Source organism: Acinonyx jubatus, chromosome E2, assembly GCF_027475565.1.
Source record: "Acinonyx jubatus isolate Ajub_Pintada_27869175 chromosome E2, VMU_Ajub_asm_v1.0, whole genome shotgun sequence".
NCBI classification, from domain to species: Eukaryota; Metazoa; Chordata; class Mammalia; order Carnivora; family Felidae; genus Acinonyx; species Acinonyx jubatus.
The window spans coordinates 4361953-4378324 of NC_069396.1; the positions used below are offsets into that span (position 1 = coordinate 4361953).

The 16372-nt window shown below is 53.9% G+C and overlaps 1 protein-coding gene across 1 annotated transcript in view; it reads left to right on the forward strand.

Moving 5' to 3' along the window:
- Positions 1 to 4944: 4944 nt before the first annotated feature.
- COTL1 (coactosin like F-actin binding protein 1) overlaps positions 4945 to 16372 on the forward strand; it is a 36449-nt gene continuing 25021 nt past the window's right edge. The window contains exons 1-2 of the mRNA XM_027076318.2: positions 4945 to 5223; positions 5486 to 5568. Of these exons, the coding sequence (XP_026932119.1) occupies positions 5147 to 5223; positions 5486 to 5568 (160 nt within the window). The 5' untranslated portion in view covers positions 4945 to 5146. The remainder of the gene's footprint in view (positions 5224 to 5485; positions 5569 to 16372) is intronic.

Consider the following 16372-nt stretch of genomic DNA (forward strand, 5'->3'; position numbering starts at 1 on the left):
ACCAAGAGTCAGACGCTCAACCAACGGAGCCTCCCTGGCACCCCCTCCTTGACTCTTTTAAAAAACTTCATTCAACCTTTTGTTAAGTGTACAATTCAGTGATTTTTCATATATTCACAAATTGTGCACCCAAGAAGCAGAAACCTAAATGTCCAGCAACTAATTAATGGACGCCCGAAATATGGTCTCTGCATACAATGAAATATTTATTCAGCCATAGAAAGGAAAGAGGTACAGATTTGTCCTACAACCTGGAGGAACCTCGAAAACATTACACGACATGGGAGGAGCTTGCCACACAAGATCACATGGCGGGAATCCATCCGTACGAGGCATCAGGAAGAGGCAAATCCATGAGAGGCAGAAGGTAGGCTCATGACTGCCAGGGGCTGGGCCAGGAGCGGGGGGCCAGGAGAGTGACTGCCGATGACTGCGGAGTTTCTTTTGGGGGAGACGAAAATTCTGGAACGTTGGCCATTGTGAACAACACTGCTGTGGACACTCACACGCTAGTTTTTATGTAGATGTATGTTTTCATTTCTCTTGGGTGTATTCTTGGGGCTGGAATTGGTGGGTCATGTGCCAACTCCACGTTTAACATTTTGATGAACTGCCAAGCTCTTTTCCAAAGTAGACACAGCATTTCACATGCCCACCAGCGGGGTGTGAGGGGGTCCTATCCCGCCACTGTGAGATCATGCCCTGAGCTGAAATCAAGAGTGGGACGCTTAACTGACTGAGCCACCCAAGTGCCCCTCTTTTCCTCTATTTAAATGGGGCTACTTGTCTTTCTTTGAGTCGTAAGTGTTCTTTATCTATCCTGGATACAAGAGCCCTATCAGATATATGATTTGCACGTACTTTCTCCCATTCTCTGCATTCTTTTCGCTTTCTTGACCGTGCCTCTGAATCACAGTTTTGTTTTGTTTTAATTTTGCGAGTCCAATGCATCTAATGTTTTCTGTTGCTGCTTCTGCTTTTTGCGTCATAGCTGAGAAGTTCTTGCCTAATCCGAGATCCATCCGTCCAGTGACGACGAACCGTGTGTCTGTCTGGGATTGGGGATGTGCTTGGACATGGGCGTACAATGGTAAAGGAGACGGACAGTGTCCCTGCCCTCACAGACCCGACATTCTTCTGGGAGTGGAGGGCAATAGGCAAGTCAAGGGATAAACAAAGAAGACTATTTCCGATAGAGGTTAGTGCCGTGGAAAACAAAAGGAGGTTACGTGATAGAGAGGATGTTCTAGAAGGGGCTCTTTCTATTGGGATGCTGGGGAAGTCCTCTCCGAGGGGAACGCTTGACATCTGCATGAGGGGTCCGCTGCCGTAAGTTGACACACCTGAAGCCCCCTTAGCCCTGGGCTTTCCTGTCATCGAGCCATTACTTGCCCTCCACTGTGGAAGTCTGTTCGAGTAGAACCTTCTGTGGTCAGCAGCCAACAGCGTTCACCCCGAAATAACTGCTTGCTCCCCTGCTAGACTGTAAGCCCCACGAGGCCACGAGAGTATTTGTCTAGCTCAGATTTGCACCCAGGCAACTCTTTTTTTCTTTTTTTAATTTTTTCATTTATTTATTGTCGAGAGACAGAGAGACCACAATTGTGGAGGGGCAGAGAGAGGAGGAGACAGAACCTAAGGTAGGCTCCAGGCTCCGAGCTGTCGGCACAGAGCCCGACGCGGGGCACGAACGCCCAAACCGCGAGATCACGACCTGAGCCCAAGTCGGACGCTTGACCGACTGAGCGCCCCGGCACCCAGGCAACTCTTAAATGGAACATGTTTGCCAAAGTTTAAGGATCAAGAGATTTCACAGAGAGGTCCGGGTATTCTGCTCTGCTTTCCCTAGACAATTGGGCTTGGCACCCGCCATGCCAAGGTTCCTGCAGTGGGAATGCCGGTGAGGGCAAAGCGGAGAACCAGTGGTTCCCTATGGATGTCAGCTCTGAAGCTGAAAGTGACAGCCAGGGGAGGGCGCAACAGAGAGGATCACCTTTCGCAGAAACCCTTTTCTTGCAGATTGCAGGAAGATCTTAGCTCATTTATATTCCGTGCCTGCCCCCTGCAGGCGAGTGAGTTTGCGATCCCTTTGGAACCATAATGCGCCCAGGGCCAGGAATGCATGCATGCGTGCATGCAAGCATGCATGCATGCAAGCATGCATGCATGCAAGCATGCATGCAAGCATGCATGCATGCATGCATGCATGCATGCAAGCATGCATGCATGCAAGCATGCATTTATACCACTCCCTCAATTTTTGACGCAGTACGTTAAACAAGGTGTCAAATATTGTCATTTGATTTCTAAAGAAACATGAATTAGCTTGCTGGGTATAGGGTGCGGATTTCAGTTTAAACAAATATTGTCACAGTATTTAGTTCCGGCGTCCCGTTTTCCTTTGCCGCCTTTGCTGGGCCGAGTTGACCTCGCGGTGCTCAGAACGGCGGTTCCCTTGAAAACCAGCCCTTTACGCTTTCCGTCCAATAGGGGGCGACAGCAACAACGAATAGAAGGAGAACAATAGTTAAAGGCGAAATACAGTCAAGGTGCTTCCTACAGGGATGCTGAGCCCGTGGAGTCATATTCTGGATGGGAGCCACTTTTGCGGCGGGAGGAGGGGGAGATTACTTAATATATAATGCATTCAGATGGTTCAATCCCCATCCGCTGGTATCTGGCCTCCCACTCATTTCCATCACAGGTATGACGTCTTTGACCCTTGTGCGCTCTCCCAAAGGCTTTTAAGCGTGTCCGAACAAATAGAAATATCTATTTACACCCCCAACTTTACCCCAAAAGGGAGCAACACCGTTCTGGACCTTGCTTTGTGTGCTCATGACGTATCGGGTTAGAATGTTCCATATCAGTCCATAGAGAAGGTCTCTCCCCACCCCACCCAGACTCCCCTCCCTCACCTCTTTCACGGCTGCATTCGTTCTCCTTGGCAGACCTGTGTCATACTCTATTCACCCAGGCCCCTACCGATGGGCATGTTAGGTCCCTCCTAACCTTTTGCGGCTGGAAATAAAGTTCAGTGAATAAACTTGAACAGATTTACACACACGTGAGCCTGGCTATAGCAGCGGCTGTAGCCCCACCTGCACAGGAGAATCACCCAGGGGGACTTTAAGCATCCCAGCCCCCTGGCTGGACCTGAGATCAATTGCATCGGCACCTCCGAGTGTGGGGTCAGGGCACCACGCTAACTCCAGGGTCCAGCCAGCCCTGGGCACCACTGACCTCTAGGGGAACTTGACTGGTCAAGAGCACGTAGGCTTGTAAATCTGCTAGACATTGCCAAGTGGCCTCTGTTGGGGGTTATGCCCACGTGCACCCCCACCAGTGTGGACAGGGGCTGGGTCTCCCTAGCCTCACCACAGAGCAGGCTTGTCCAACTTTGGTCTTTGCTGACCTGCTAGTTTATTTTGAAGGGATCTCTGTCCTGCCTTAATTTGGGCTGAAAGGGAGCATATGTTTGAGAGCCATTTAATCTATCTGGTTGTGGCCTGGGCCGGTTTTTGCTTTCGTTTTTTGCTTAGATTGGCTTCTGTATACATCAGCCAGATGAATTCTTTGTGATTTGAGTTGCAAATACTGTTCCCTGCTTTGTCTTTTGTTTTCACACTTTGCACGAGGCACTATGTGTCGCTTATGTTGTTTCTCCTTGAAGAGCACTCTTTATCCATATAAATGTGTCCTTGTTTTGTTCTAGGTTTGGATTTTGAGTCAAGCCTGAAAGACCTTTCTCATTTCAGCCTTCTTCCCGGGTTTGCTTCGGAAACTTCTGCGGTCTCCTTTATTTACATTCAAAGCCGTGATGCTTTCGGATTGCCCCTGATCAGTGGTGCGAGGTACGAATCCAGTTTTTTGTTTCTTTCCAACGGTCAATTGTATCATTACCTTTATCAAGGAGTAAGATAGGAACTGCTTTGGGCTGCCTCAAACTGAAATTTGTTTTTGACTTTTTATTTATAGCAACACCTGCTCCTCCTTTTCTTTTTTACCTGCCTTGACACTGTTACTAGTCTTTGTGGTCTGGCAGGATAAGGAATGAATGAGTGAGTCAGCCAGGGAGGGAGGAAGACCGAATGAGTCAGCTTCTGCACTCAGAGGAACCCAAAGGGGGAGATAACCAGAATACAAATAACCAGAATACAAAGTAAACAGTGATCCCACCAGCGTTCTGGAAGCAATCCACTTGCTATCCCCTCCTATTTGAAATGCTTCCTTCTTTCCAGTCCCTCCGCACCTAGAACCCAGAGTCAAACACGGGGTGGGGTCAGTTCCTTTGGTCTGCTGCATTAAGTCACCCGCTTGGAGGTCCCCTTTGGAGGCTAGGAGGTCTGCAGCTCTGCAGCCTGGGCGGGGGTGGGGGGTGGGGAGGAGGAATAAGGAAGAGGGAGAGGCAAGGAGTGGGAGGGAAGAGGAGGGCAGAAGACAAGGGAGGAGGGGGAAGGGAGGAGGAGGACAGAATAGGGAGAAAGGAGAAGGGGTAAGTGGTGGAGATAACGGGGAGAGTTAAAAAGGAAGAGAGAAGGGGGAAGAAAGGAAGGGAGGGGAGGTAAGAGAAGAGGCGGAGGAGGGGTTGGGAAGTGGGAGGAGCAAGGAGGGGGAGGGGAGGAGGGGAGCAGGGAGGGCATAAGGAGGGCTTCCACAAAGAAGGGGAGGAGGGAGGAGGGAGAGGGAGTAGGGAAGGGTGAGGGAAAGGAGAAAGAGGGGTTGGGGACGAGGAAGTGGGGGGGAGGAGGAGGGGGAGTGGGAGAACGAGAAGGGGGTTGGGAGGGAGGAGGGGGAGGGAGGAGCAGAAAGCCCCTCCTCCAGCCCCTGCCACGGAGTTGCGCAACCCGCCCGGACTGGGATTGGTCGTGGGCGAATCAAGAGGCCCCGCCCCCACGGCCCAGCGGCCAATGGCCGGAGGGGGGCGTGGCGGCGCGGCCTGGATCCCAGCGCGCGCCCTGTGCGCCCTCGGAGCCGCCGCCGCGCTCGCAGCTCGCAGCTCGACCCTCGCAGCCCGCGCCGCTGTCGCCGCTGCCACCACCGCCGCCCGCCCTCCGCGCGTCCCCGCCGCGCTCCTTTCCCTGCGGCCGGCCCGGGGAGCGCTCGGTCGCTCCGAGCAGAGTGTCCCTGCTGCGGCCCTGCGGCGATGGCCACCAAGATCGACAAAGAGGCTTGCCGGGCGGCGTACAACCTGGTGCGCGACGACTGCTCGGCCGTCATCTGGTGAGGAACTTTCCATTGCTCTCCAAGCCCCGCTCCCCGGGCTCGCGAGGGGCCTGGTGCACTGAGCCGGCTTCCAAACGGGACGGATTAAGGGTCATGCCGTGCTGTCTTCCGCAGCCTTAACCCAGGACAGCGTGGAAAGCCAGCGCTGGCTTCTCCCTATTCAGAGCATCCTTTAGATTGTCCTGCTGGAAGCTTGGCACCTGGCTGCTACCATCGCTGATGTGTGTATGTGTGTGTTTTTTCTTCTCCCAATCCAAAGGGTGACTTTTAAATATGACGGCTCCACCATCGTCCCCGGCGAGCAGGGAGCACAGTATCAGGACTTCATCCAACAGTGCACAGGTAGGGAAACGCGCCTTCGAGGGGGGTGGGGGGGGGAGATTGCTGATCTTTGGGGGAAATTGTCAACGCGGGAAAGAGGAGCTTCTGCGGAGGCCAAGCTGGGAGGAGCCTGGCCACCCCCACCGCGCCTCTGGCGCTAGGGGAACCAGATTTGAGGATTTTAAAGCCTCGTGAAACGTGCTCCCTCTGGACATCCAGAGCAACCAGGGGGGACTGCCTGGCTCCCTTGCTCCCACAGTACCCTCTCCAGAAGAGATGGCTCCTTTGGCTCCTCTGCCCCCTGCGGGTCACTGGTTTTCCAAGAGTCAACTCAGTGTGGTCCCAAACTCCTCTTCCGCCCTCCCCATCTTCACCAGTCAGTGAGCCAAAATAAAAACAATCCTGGAACTTGGAGGAGAAAGAAACTCAGCTATATCCTCCCTTCTCCCGAGATCATTGTCAGTGTTTTGGTTATATGTGTGTTTTTCACTTGTAGAAAATAGAGTCAGGACAGAGTACACGGCATATGATGAGTACAATTTCATTGATGTGAAATTGTAGAAAAGGCAAATCTGATGTGTGGTGTGAAAAGTCAGAAGAGTGATCTCCTTTTGGGGTAGATAGCCATTGACTTGGGAGGGGCACACGGAAGGCCGCGGGCTTTTGGAAATGTCTCCTCTTACACACGGAAAGAGGTGTGTACCTAGGTAAGATTACACAGGTGTGTACCTAGGTAAGAAATCATTGAGCAAAATACTTCTGATGTGTAAACTTTGTGCACTTCCCTGGGGGTGTGTTAAACCATTGAAAGGAAGGAATGCATGGTGTATATAACCACAGACCCCTCGGTAGAGGCAAAAAGCCCAGCCCCTTTGGGCATGGGACCCATTCCAGGTCTCTGGTGTCTAGCTTTGAAACAGATGTGCAAACAAAGGCAGTGTGGCCTGGAGGTTAGAGCAGGAACTCTGGGCCAGCTCAGCATAGTGGGTGTGAATCACCGACTGGCCACTTCCTGGCTGTGTGACTGGGGGCAAGTTACTTAACCTCTCGGGGCCCCTGGTTTCCTTACCTGTAGTCTCAGGGGACTGCTGTGAGGGTAACTGAGTCAACGTGTGTAAAATGCTCAGGCCAGTGCCTGTACAAAACTACGCGGCCAACTGTGAAATGAAGAAAACGTACGAAATTGTGCCACGGGATCACGTGGCCGCGCCTTTCCTTCACTGTTTCCTTAACCAAATGGTATTTTGCCTTTGGTTTAATTGAAATAATATTTCTGAAGAGTCTGCTGGGGGCTGGGCGGTCCTAAGGCGTACAGATTGCTTAAAAATTAAACCTAAAATATCAGAGGTGTGAAATGCTGTAACAGCTCACGTTGAATAAGGCACCGAGGGTGTCTCGTGGAGAGCCGCTGGGGCGGGATTTGAACCCAGGCCCCTGACTCAGGATCCCTGCCTCTGTACCACCACTACCCTTCCTCCGCTGTGGTGGATGCTTTTGCAAGTAGCATAAGTACAAACTCTTGGCTTTCCCCCCAGTCTGGTGGACAACCAGGAGATTTGACAATATTTTTTGCCTGGTCGGATCTGAGGCTTTGTCCGACCGGCCAGCTTCCCTCCTCGCTGAATTCAGGAACAGAAAACTAGCACTTTCTTTCCTCCCTTTGACCATCCATCACTTCCCACCCAACCCCCCTCCCCCCCCCTCCGCCCCCGCCGCCGCTGCCGCCATCAGACTGGGTCTTGCTTCTGAAGCTATTGTTCGCTCCAGCAAGTAGGAGAAGGTGACCCAGGGACGAAAGTGCATCCTGTCAATAGAAGAGACTCTGAACAGATGCTCGCGGCCATTGGAAGGGCTTGGTGCGGTCAGAGAATACTTCCTTCCTCCCCTGGGGCCTTGCAGGCGTGTTACTCTGACCCTTCCCCCAGTGGCAGGGATGGGAGTGGGGAGTGCCTGGCGGGGGAACTAAACATGCTTTCCCTGCTGCTCGTTGATCTTATGAATGGGCTGTGGGATCCGAAGCTCCGTCTGCTTTGGCTGGAAATCTGCCTGCCTTCCCCAGCCATCTGTTGGACAAATGTATAGACGAGTTATGGTTGCTGTGTCTGCACTGGTTCCCCTCGGAAAACCACGGCCGTGTCCTCGTGACCCAGTGACAAAGGACTCAGAACGCACGGGCCGGTAGCTTTCTACACGCAAGTCGCTGCACTTGGCGTGCCTTGCCCCCCTGACTGAGATCGTTCCCCTTCCACAGGTGAGTACCCCAAGGCCCAGCGCAGTTAAGTAACTTGCCCGCCATCACGTAGTTAGGACGCGGCAGAGCTGGGACTGGAACCCAGGCAGGCTGGCTCCAAGTCCCATGTTCGTGGCCTCGTCTCTCTAAGGAAGTGGGTTTAGATTTTTTTTTTTAAAGTTTTATTTATTTAAGTAATCTCCACACCCCACGTGGGGCTTGAACTCACGACCCCGAGATCAAGGGTTGCTCACCCTTCCGACCGAGCCTGCCAGGTACCCCGGAAGTGGTTTAGATTCTCATTTTCAAGCCAGGAGGCTTCTTTAGTGCTACGGTAGGTTCCAGTTTGTTTGCAGGATACATCACTTATGTGATGCGGGGAGGGCTCTCTGTGGCCCTAATTCCCAGGCAGGTGTCTTGCAAGCCTGAGGGGCCCAGGCCGTGGGGACAGGCTCTCGCTCTGGCCCGGCCTTCCCCTTTCCAAACATCTAACAAGGTGCAAAGGGGACTTAGAAGCCAGAAGCCATCACTCCATCTCTCCCTCCAAAGGTGCTGGGGTGGGGTGGGGGAGGGGCGGTGGGGCGGGGCGTTTCCTCCCGGGCTTTCTCTCCTCCCAGACAGCCCGCTTCTGGCATTCTCTCCGAACCAGCCCTTCTTTCCCAGCCCCGTGCCCTCTGGCTGCTGCCGTCCTGCCCGCCCAGCTTCTGCCTCTCATCTCTCCTCGCCCCCAGGCCTGGCCTCTCCTTGGCTGCGGCTGTTTTCTGGAAGGTTGCTCATCTTCCTGTTTCTGCTGGCAGGGTTTGGAGCCCTCTGTGTTCTGTACTGGCTCTTTGGGTGCTGGATGCACCTGCCCCCCCCCCCCCCAACTGCTTTACTGCCTCCACTCTTGGCTTTTTGCCCCACACCTCAGTCCACGAGAGATGGTCCGAGAGCTCGCATAGTGGGGTGTGTTTTTTATTTCCACAGCCCGGAGTTAGAAAATCTCTAGAGTCACATCCCAACTGTGTCTCTTGCTTGCTGTGTGGCCTTGGGCAAGGACATCCCCTTCTCTGTGCCTCAGTGTTCTAGTCTGTGAAATGGGCGTCCTGGCGGTGCTCACCTCTGACAGTGACTGGGAGGGTTGGCCGAAAGAACACATTTAAAAGGAGAGCGCAGGCCGCCGATGGCACGTCGACTGTTGGTATTTTTTATGGGGTTTACTCTCGTAGCTCTTACGAGGACGTTGTGTTTTCTGTTCTGAAGCTCCCGGCACGTGCCTCAGCGCCGTGCCCAGTGGGCCCAGAGCTCCAGATTAGCCCCAGTAGCCACTCGACCCCAGGGCGGCGTGGCACGCCTTGGACCTTTCGCCTGGGTCTGCGCGCAGTAACGCTCAGTCCATAAGCACCGACTGCGGAAGAGACGGTTCAAGGTTTAGGCTGCATCGGGCCGGCCTGGCTTCCCGGTCGGGCCAGTCATGTGACCTGGGGCAGTTGCGTGACCTACCTGCGCATCCTTTGCTACAGCGTGGTCATTAGGAGGGTTAAGGAAGCAACTCACCGTGCTGACGACGTCCTAAGCGCTCCTTAAATGTTAATGACTGTGATTGTCATCTCCTTGGTGGAACTTAATTGGTGTGGCAGGAGCCTGTGTGGTCTGAGAGCACCAGAGAGGTGGGAGGGTCAAGAAGCGATGGGGAGGAAAGGGGTAGCCAGCTGTGCTGGTGGGCGGGGGGTGCCCCCGACAGAGCCTGGGGGAGCCGAGGGGAGCCACTTGCCAGGCCGAGTGGATGTGTGATCTCTCTGATTGCGGCAGAGAGGGCCTGCGGATCATGGGTACGCGACGATCAGTGGCTCAAGCTGTCTATGAAATCACGTTTTGTTTTTGTACTTGATAAGTAATGTGTGTCCCTGGTGGAATATTGAGAAAGCCAGACTAAGTCGCCAGCCCATTTTATTTTGGAAAGGATCCAAGCACCTGGGAATGAATCCAGTTTTCTGTGGGTGCATATTTTAGAGCCGATCGGGTACGAGCATCGATGGTCAAGCCAGGGTAGCTTGCCTGGACTTGTAGCCTTGAGGTGCTGTGTGACCTTGGGCAAGACTCCCGCATTTTGTTTCCCCCTCTGTAAGAGGGGGATAATGACTGCACGGCTTTGTCGTGAGAATACGTTGACATGATATATACAAAGCGGCACTTGGTATGGCCTCAGGGCTCAAAACTATGGTTGTTGCTAATGTGGAACCTTCTTGGAAGGTGTCACACATCAATGGATAGGTTGAAATAAACTTGGGGGTCAGTGTCCGCGTGAAGCTTGATTGGGGTAGATGCCCTGTGATGTTGGCTAGATGAGGGTCTGGGTGCAGATGATATTCCCACGATGCTTTGTTGAGCCTGGAGTCTTCAGCTCAAAACCTCACTCACAGGGAAAAGCGGGGTTTGATATTTTTGTCCATCCTTGGACGTCCCATCCTTGGGGTGGGGGGCTTTTCTCATTTCAGAGTAATCCCCGCTCTGCCAGTGTAGTTCCGGGGAAGCTGACTTAACTCCGTACTGCCCCACTGGGAAGACGCTGGCCACTCAGAGTAAGCCGTGTCCTCTGTTGGCTGATTGGTTCGGGGTTGGGCCCTCGTGACTCAAGTCGAGCCAATCGGCTGCATCCCTGATACTTTGGACAGAGTTGCTGGGCGAGCCCATTTTGCTCTGGGATTAAGACCTGTTAGCATAGTGAAGGCCTGGAGCTTTCGGGACCCTTGCACCCTGTGGGGACTCAGGAGCAGAGCCAGAGATGGGGGGCGGGACCTAGAGGGCGTGGCTTAAACTCTCAGGTGCAGCCACGCGCCTGGAGCTCTCTCCTGAGGCCCTTTGCTTCCAGGGGCCAGTTCAATTTCTTTTCCTCAAGCCAACATGAGTAGGCTCTTTATCATTTCCATCGAAAAGAGCCTAGGCCATAGCCCCCAGGGTAGATGGCTGGGCGGGGCTGAGGGAGGAGAATCCAGGCTGGCCCAGGAATTCAAAAGCTCTCCTATGAGGATTAGGGGAGGTATCCGGGCATTTTTAGCTTGGAGAGGCACCTCAGGGGACTTGAGTGTTGTCCTTGGTGTTTGAGGGGCTGCCGTGTGGCGTGTGCCCACTTCACTTCTTCACACCCCAACCCCACGTGGTAGAAGGACCAGACAGTAGGAATTTCAGGGGTAGATTGTAGGTTCACCTGAGGAAGGACTGTCCTTGGGTTAGAATGGGCTGTCACTGAAGGTAGTGAGACCCCCATCGTGGGAGGTATGTCAGGAGTGGTTGCCTGACCACTTAGCACAGATGTTTAAGAAAGGGTTTGAAAGGGGCCATCCGTGACCATGAACTCTCCTCTTCTGGTCTGTTCTACTCCCAGGAAGAGAAACAGAATGCATTAGTATAGGCGCCGGATGGGGTCAGCCCTACCAGGGGCTGAGAGCGGCAGTCGGGTGGTTTCTAAGGAAAATGGGTGCGTTTATAGTTAGAGAAAATACTATTTATTCTGACACTTGCCCAAGAACAGTAAGGCAGGCTTTATTCAGGGGGACTGTGTGACAGGTGTAGGGACCATTACCGTGTGGGTTTGCAACGGGGGAGGGGGATCAGGCTCAGTTCTGAATACGACAAGAAAAAGTCCGAATTTATAGTCAAGAAGCAAGATGGGGGCCAGTGGATGGGGAGTGGCCAAGAGGAAGTGTCAGGGCTGAGGGCGATTCTGGCCGAGCTGCTAAACTTAGCAGGATTCTTGCTGAACGCGAGTAACGCACGGATGAACACAGAAGTCCGAAAGTTGAGACCTAGGTGAAGAAGCGTTCAGAAGGCCAGATTAGAATTTGGTCAAGGACGGAAACTTGGCTGCTACCAAAAGAAAGCGGGTGGGGCGCGAATAAGACAAATGCCCTTGTCTGGGGCCTCTGCGTGTGCAGCTGCACAATGCACGTACAATCGGCGGTCAGTTTATCGTGCTGTTCTGCACTTGGCTGTTTCCCGACCCCCCTTGTGGCCCATGCATGTACAGCCTCCAGAAATTTCAGCCAAAAGGTCAGGAGAGAAACGTCTAGTGAGTCTAAGGGAATAGGAGGTCGAAAGGAAGCTTTAGATCTGCAACAGTGCTGTGAACGTGGCAAAGCGCTAAGCAGTCTGTCTGCCCATCGAACGAACGATGACGGAGCACCTCCTTTGTTCCAGAGACAGTGTTGGGTTTATGATTTTTAGGTGGCACTTTGAAGGCTAGTGAGCCACTACCTGCACGGCTCTCTGCGATATACAGTGTCTCGTTGCTTTCTTTTCCCACACGTGTGTCGCGGAGGGGTTTTGAGCCGCACTGCCTTGCTTGCTTGTGTCCTAAGATGCATGGGCACGCTTGAGATGGCTCGTCTGGATTGCCTCTGGGGTGATAGTGGTGCCTGCTTTTGACTTTGTGGTCTTTCCCCTTCCATGGGGAAGGCTGCTACCTGTCCATCTGCCTGGTAAGTAGCGTGTCCTTGTTCAGAAAGAGTCTTCGATGAATTGAATTGAATTGAGTTTTTGCTCCTTGAAAATCGCTGGGAGTTGGTGCAGACTTTTAAAGTTTTGCTTGTGGAGCGACTAGGTGTTCCCTCCGCCCCCTCATCTTCCATCATTTCTCCACCTGTTACGTTCTGGGGACTGTCCCCTCACCCCTAGAGCACGGCCCCCCACGCATAGGTCTTTGGTAATCTGGTCACCAAAATTAGTGGCCGTTTCTTTGTCCTTATTCCATTCTGTGTTCTCCCAGCTTTTGTCGGTGAGCACGACTCACTGAAAAAACACGTTTCCTTCCCTCTGCTTCCCCCTGCAAACACACATACTTCTCCTTTTATGTCTCTTACCTCCTGTTCTCATTTTCTGCTCCCGCTTCTCTTTTCCCTTCTTGCCCCACAAGAGTGGGCGTTTCCCACCCTTGATCTTGGCTTTTCCTTCTGCAGGGAATGGGGTGAGTGCCTGCTGGGTGCCACGCCCTTTGACTGGTGACTGCGTAGCCCAGGGCCAGGTGGCGTCAACTCCTCTCCCCTTTGGAACATCTGGTGGCTTTTGCCCATAAGGTCCAAATGCTTAGCGATAACACAGAATGCCCCTTACGAGCCCTCCCATTGCTCGTCCCAGCACAGAGGGTTCTGACCCCTTGATTGCTCAAAGGCCAGGCTCCGTGGGGACGCTTTGCACATATTGGCAAAGATACTGTTTCGTATCCGTGAAGGATGTGTGTGTGTGTGATGAGTAAGTAGGAGTTTCCCCGTTTCACTGATGAGGAGTCTGACCATTTCCTTGAAGAGTCGAAAGTTGCTTGCTTGAGATGGGAGAGTAGGTGGCCTTGGACCCCAGATCTGTGTCCAAGGAGCTTTGTCCTCCCGGAGGACTTCTATACGCCTGTCAAGGCCCAGTGGAAATGTCCCCTCCGTGCAGATGGCCTCCTTGCCTCCGTGATGATCACCACATTGTGCGGGGTGAGGGGTGCCTGTTTCTTCAGCACTGCAGCAAGGGCCTGGAGAGAGTGACTCGGACCGGGGTGGTGGCCTCCTTGGTGGCGAACCCCTGTCCCCCCGTGGTTAGCCGGTCCCAATCTCTTTTCCTTACGTGGGCCCAAGTCGTGGGCTGCAGCACTCAGCAGCGCCTCACGTCGTAGTCGTACCCACGTCTGTCTGTCTGTCGTCTGACTTTCCCTGCTGGAGGCTGAGCTCCCCCCGGGGCGGAATCCTGGTTGCTGTCCCATCAGCACCTGGAACAGCACCTGGCATTCTCATCTGCTGCTTGTTGAGTAGAGGAATGACAGTCCCCTGAGATGTTTGAGAGCTGAGCTACCCCCCCACCCCCACCCCGGGAAGGCACGCTGTGCCCCTGCTGAGGTTGCAGCCCAGTGGCCCGTATGGACATCTGCAGGTGCCAAGGCTCCTTGGCCGCTGCCTCTGCCCCCACTGGCTTCTGGCTCCGGTTTCCTGCCCCAGGGCCCTTGCATGGCTGCATTCCTCACCCACCTGATTTTATGTGCTTGGCTTTTCAGATTCAGCTCAGTCAGTGGCCTCAGCAGGGGCAGGTCCCCCGAGGCCTGTGTCTGACCTGATGGCGGGGCTATGCCCTCAGCATTTTGTGTTTTATTTCACCAGCGCATTTTGAAATCAGCCTGCCTTACGTCCTGAGTTGGTCCTGGACTTGGTTTATCCTCCTCTACCTCATTTTTCCTGTGCCTTCTGGAACAAATTCCCACAAACCGAGTGGCTTGAAATAATGCGATTTTATCATCTGACAGTTCTGGAGGTCAGAAGTCCAAAATCTGTCGCACCGGGCTAAACTCCAGGTGTAGGCAGGGGTGTGGTCTTTCTGGAGGCCCCAGGGGCGAGTCCATTTCCTGGCCTTTTCCAGCTCCTGGAGGCGCCTGTGTCCCTCGACTCAGGGCCCCTCCTCCACCTTCGAGGCCAGCGAGAGCGGGTCACGTCCTTGTCAAGCTGCTGTCTCTGTGGTTCTGATGCTTTTGCCTCGAGGTTCCTGATTACGTTGGGCCCACCTGCATCATCCAGGATGCTCTCTCCTATCCAGATCCTTAACAATCACCTCTGCAAAGGCCCTTCTGGGTCAGATGCTATAGTCGTGGGTTCTGGAGATTCCGACGCGGACATCGTGGCCAGCCGTCTTGCCAGCCGCTGTGGTCTGATGATTTCATCTCATCTACATCGTGGCCCAGTGTGGAAGGTCCCGCTGTAAGTCCCACTCCGTGGGTGGGAAAACTGAGGCTCAGAGGTGGGAAGGCCCTGGCCCAAGGTTGCACAGAGGCCCCGCTCTGTTCCTTCCCTGGCGCCTGGGTTCCTGGCCACCACCCCCTGACACCCTGCTGCTTCCCTACGCTTGCAGCTGAAATTCTTTTCAAACAAGCTCTTTTGGGGGCGCCTGGCCGGCTCCGTCGGTTAAGCGTCCGACTTCGGCTCAGGTCGTGATCTCGCAGTCCGTGAGTTCGAGCCCCGTGTCGGGCTCTGCGCTGACAGCTCGGAGCCTGGAGCCTGCTTCGGATTCGGTGTCGCCCTCTCCCTCTGTTCCTCCCCTCCTCACGCGTGCGCGTGCTTTCTCTTGAAAAAAGACATTAACAAAAAAAATCTCTTAAAAAAAAGCAAAAAAGCTTTTTCCTTCCCCCACCCCCCAGTTTTACTGAGAGATATTTGACAGACGTCATTAGCAGCGTAAGGCACAATGGTTTGCTTTCTACGTGCTGCGGAATGATCACCACGGGAGGTTCCGTGGATATCTGTCATCTGATGGGGGGTGCAATAAAGCGAAAGAGAAAGCATTTCTCTTTGTGATCAGAGCTCTTAGGACCCACGCTCATAATAGCTTTCCGCAAGCTCTTTTCTGGAACGCTCAGGGGCAGACCTAAGGCCTGTGTCCCTGGCTGGTGGCACACGTTAGTGGGACTCACAGTTCAGAGGTGATTTTTCTGGAAGAAGTGGAAAACCTGCGATGGTCTCTGAAGGACACCTCTGTGATTCAAATGCCTCTGTCCTTCCCAGGGGACAATTCTGACTTTGCTACTTCTGTCTGAAAGGATGTTCCGGGAGGTCATCTGATCTGACCCGGAGATAGCTTTTGTCCCTTTTGGGGGGCTCTAATTCTACCCCGACTGTAGGCTGGAGCGTGTTGTTCCTGGTTTCACATAAAAGCCGGTTGCCGCCTCAGGCAGGCCAGGGTTCCCCCTGGGTCACACTGGGCTCCTGGGGAAAACTGAGAAGAGCCGGGCCCTGGGCTGCGAGCCCCCCTCTGCCCCCCACCCCCCAACAGAGGAGGGCCTGTGTTCACTCCCGCGAGCCCCGCAGCCCTGAAGACGATGCCCCTCGCCCCGTTCTCGATTTAGCAAAACCCACTGCCACGTGTCCGATTCTGAGAAAATAGCTTACTCTCTCCCTCAGCGTGACTTCTCGTTACTCCCATCCAACAAATACAAATCGAGGACCTGCCGCATGCCAGCCCCTCTGGCTGTAAGGGACATAAGTCACAGAGCTCGTGTTGTTTTGGGAGCACAGGGACCGATCACAGACAAGCTGGCAAATTGGGTCACTCCCGAATGCCCCAAAGAGGATGAAAAGAAGCAACGGCCTGGAGGTGGCCCACAGCGGGGCCACCTTCAGCCAGGGTTTGGTCACGGGAGGCCTAAAGAGGAGGGGACGCTGAGGCAAGCCTGAACGCGAAGGAGGTGGGCACTCGGGTGCCTGGGAGTGGAGTGGGCCCGGCACAAAGGAAGGCCCTCAACAATAAAAAAGAAAATGGGCGAGGGGTTTGAACAGGCTTCTCTCCCAGGAGCCTGGCAATCCCACTCCTTAGTATCTACGAGAGAAACGCAGTCACGGGTCTACGTGAAAACTTGCACGCGAATGTTTACAAGCATCGTTCACGAGAGCCGGGGAGCGGAGACCGCCCGGCTGACCGTCGTCGGATGCAGGATAGAGAAAACGCGTCTCTCCACGTGGTGGGACGTTACCCAGCCGTCGCAAGGGAGGAAATCGCGATTTGTCAACACCGTGACGCTGTCGAGTCTTGAGAACATGATGCCAAGTGAAAGAAGCCAGACGCGAAAGGCCACGCGTTGTGCGATCCCATGTATTTGAA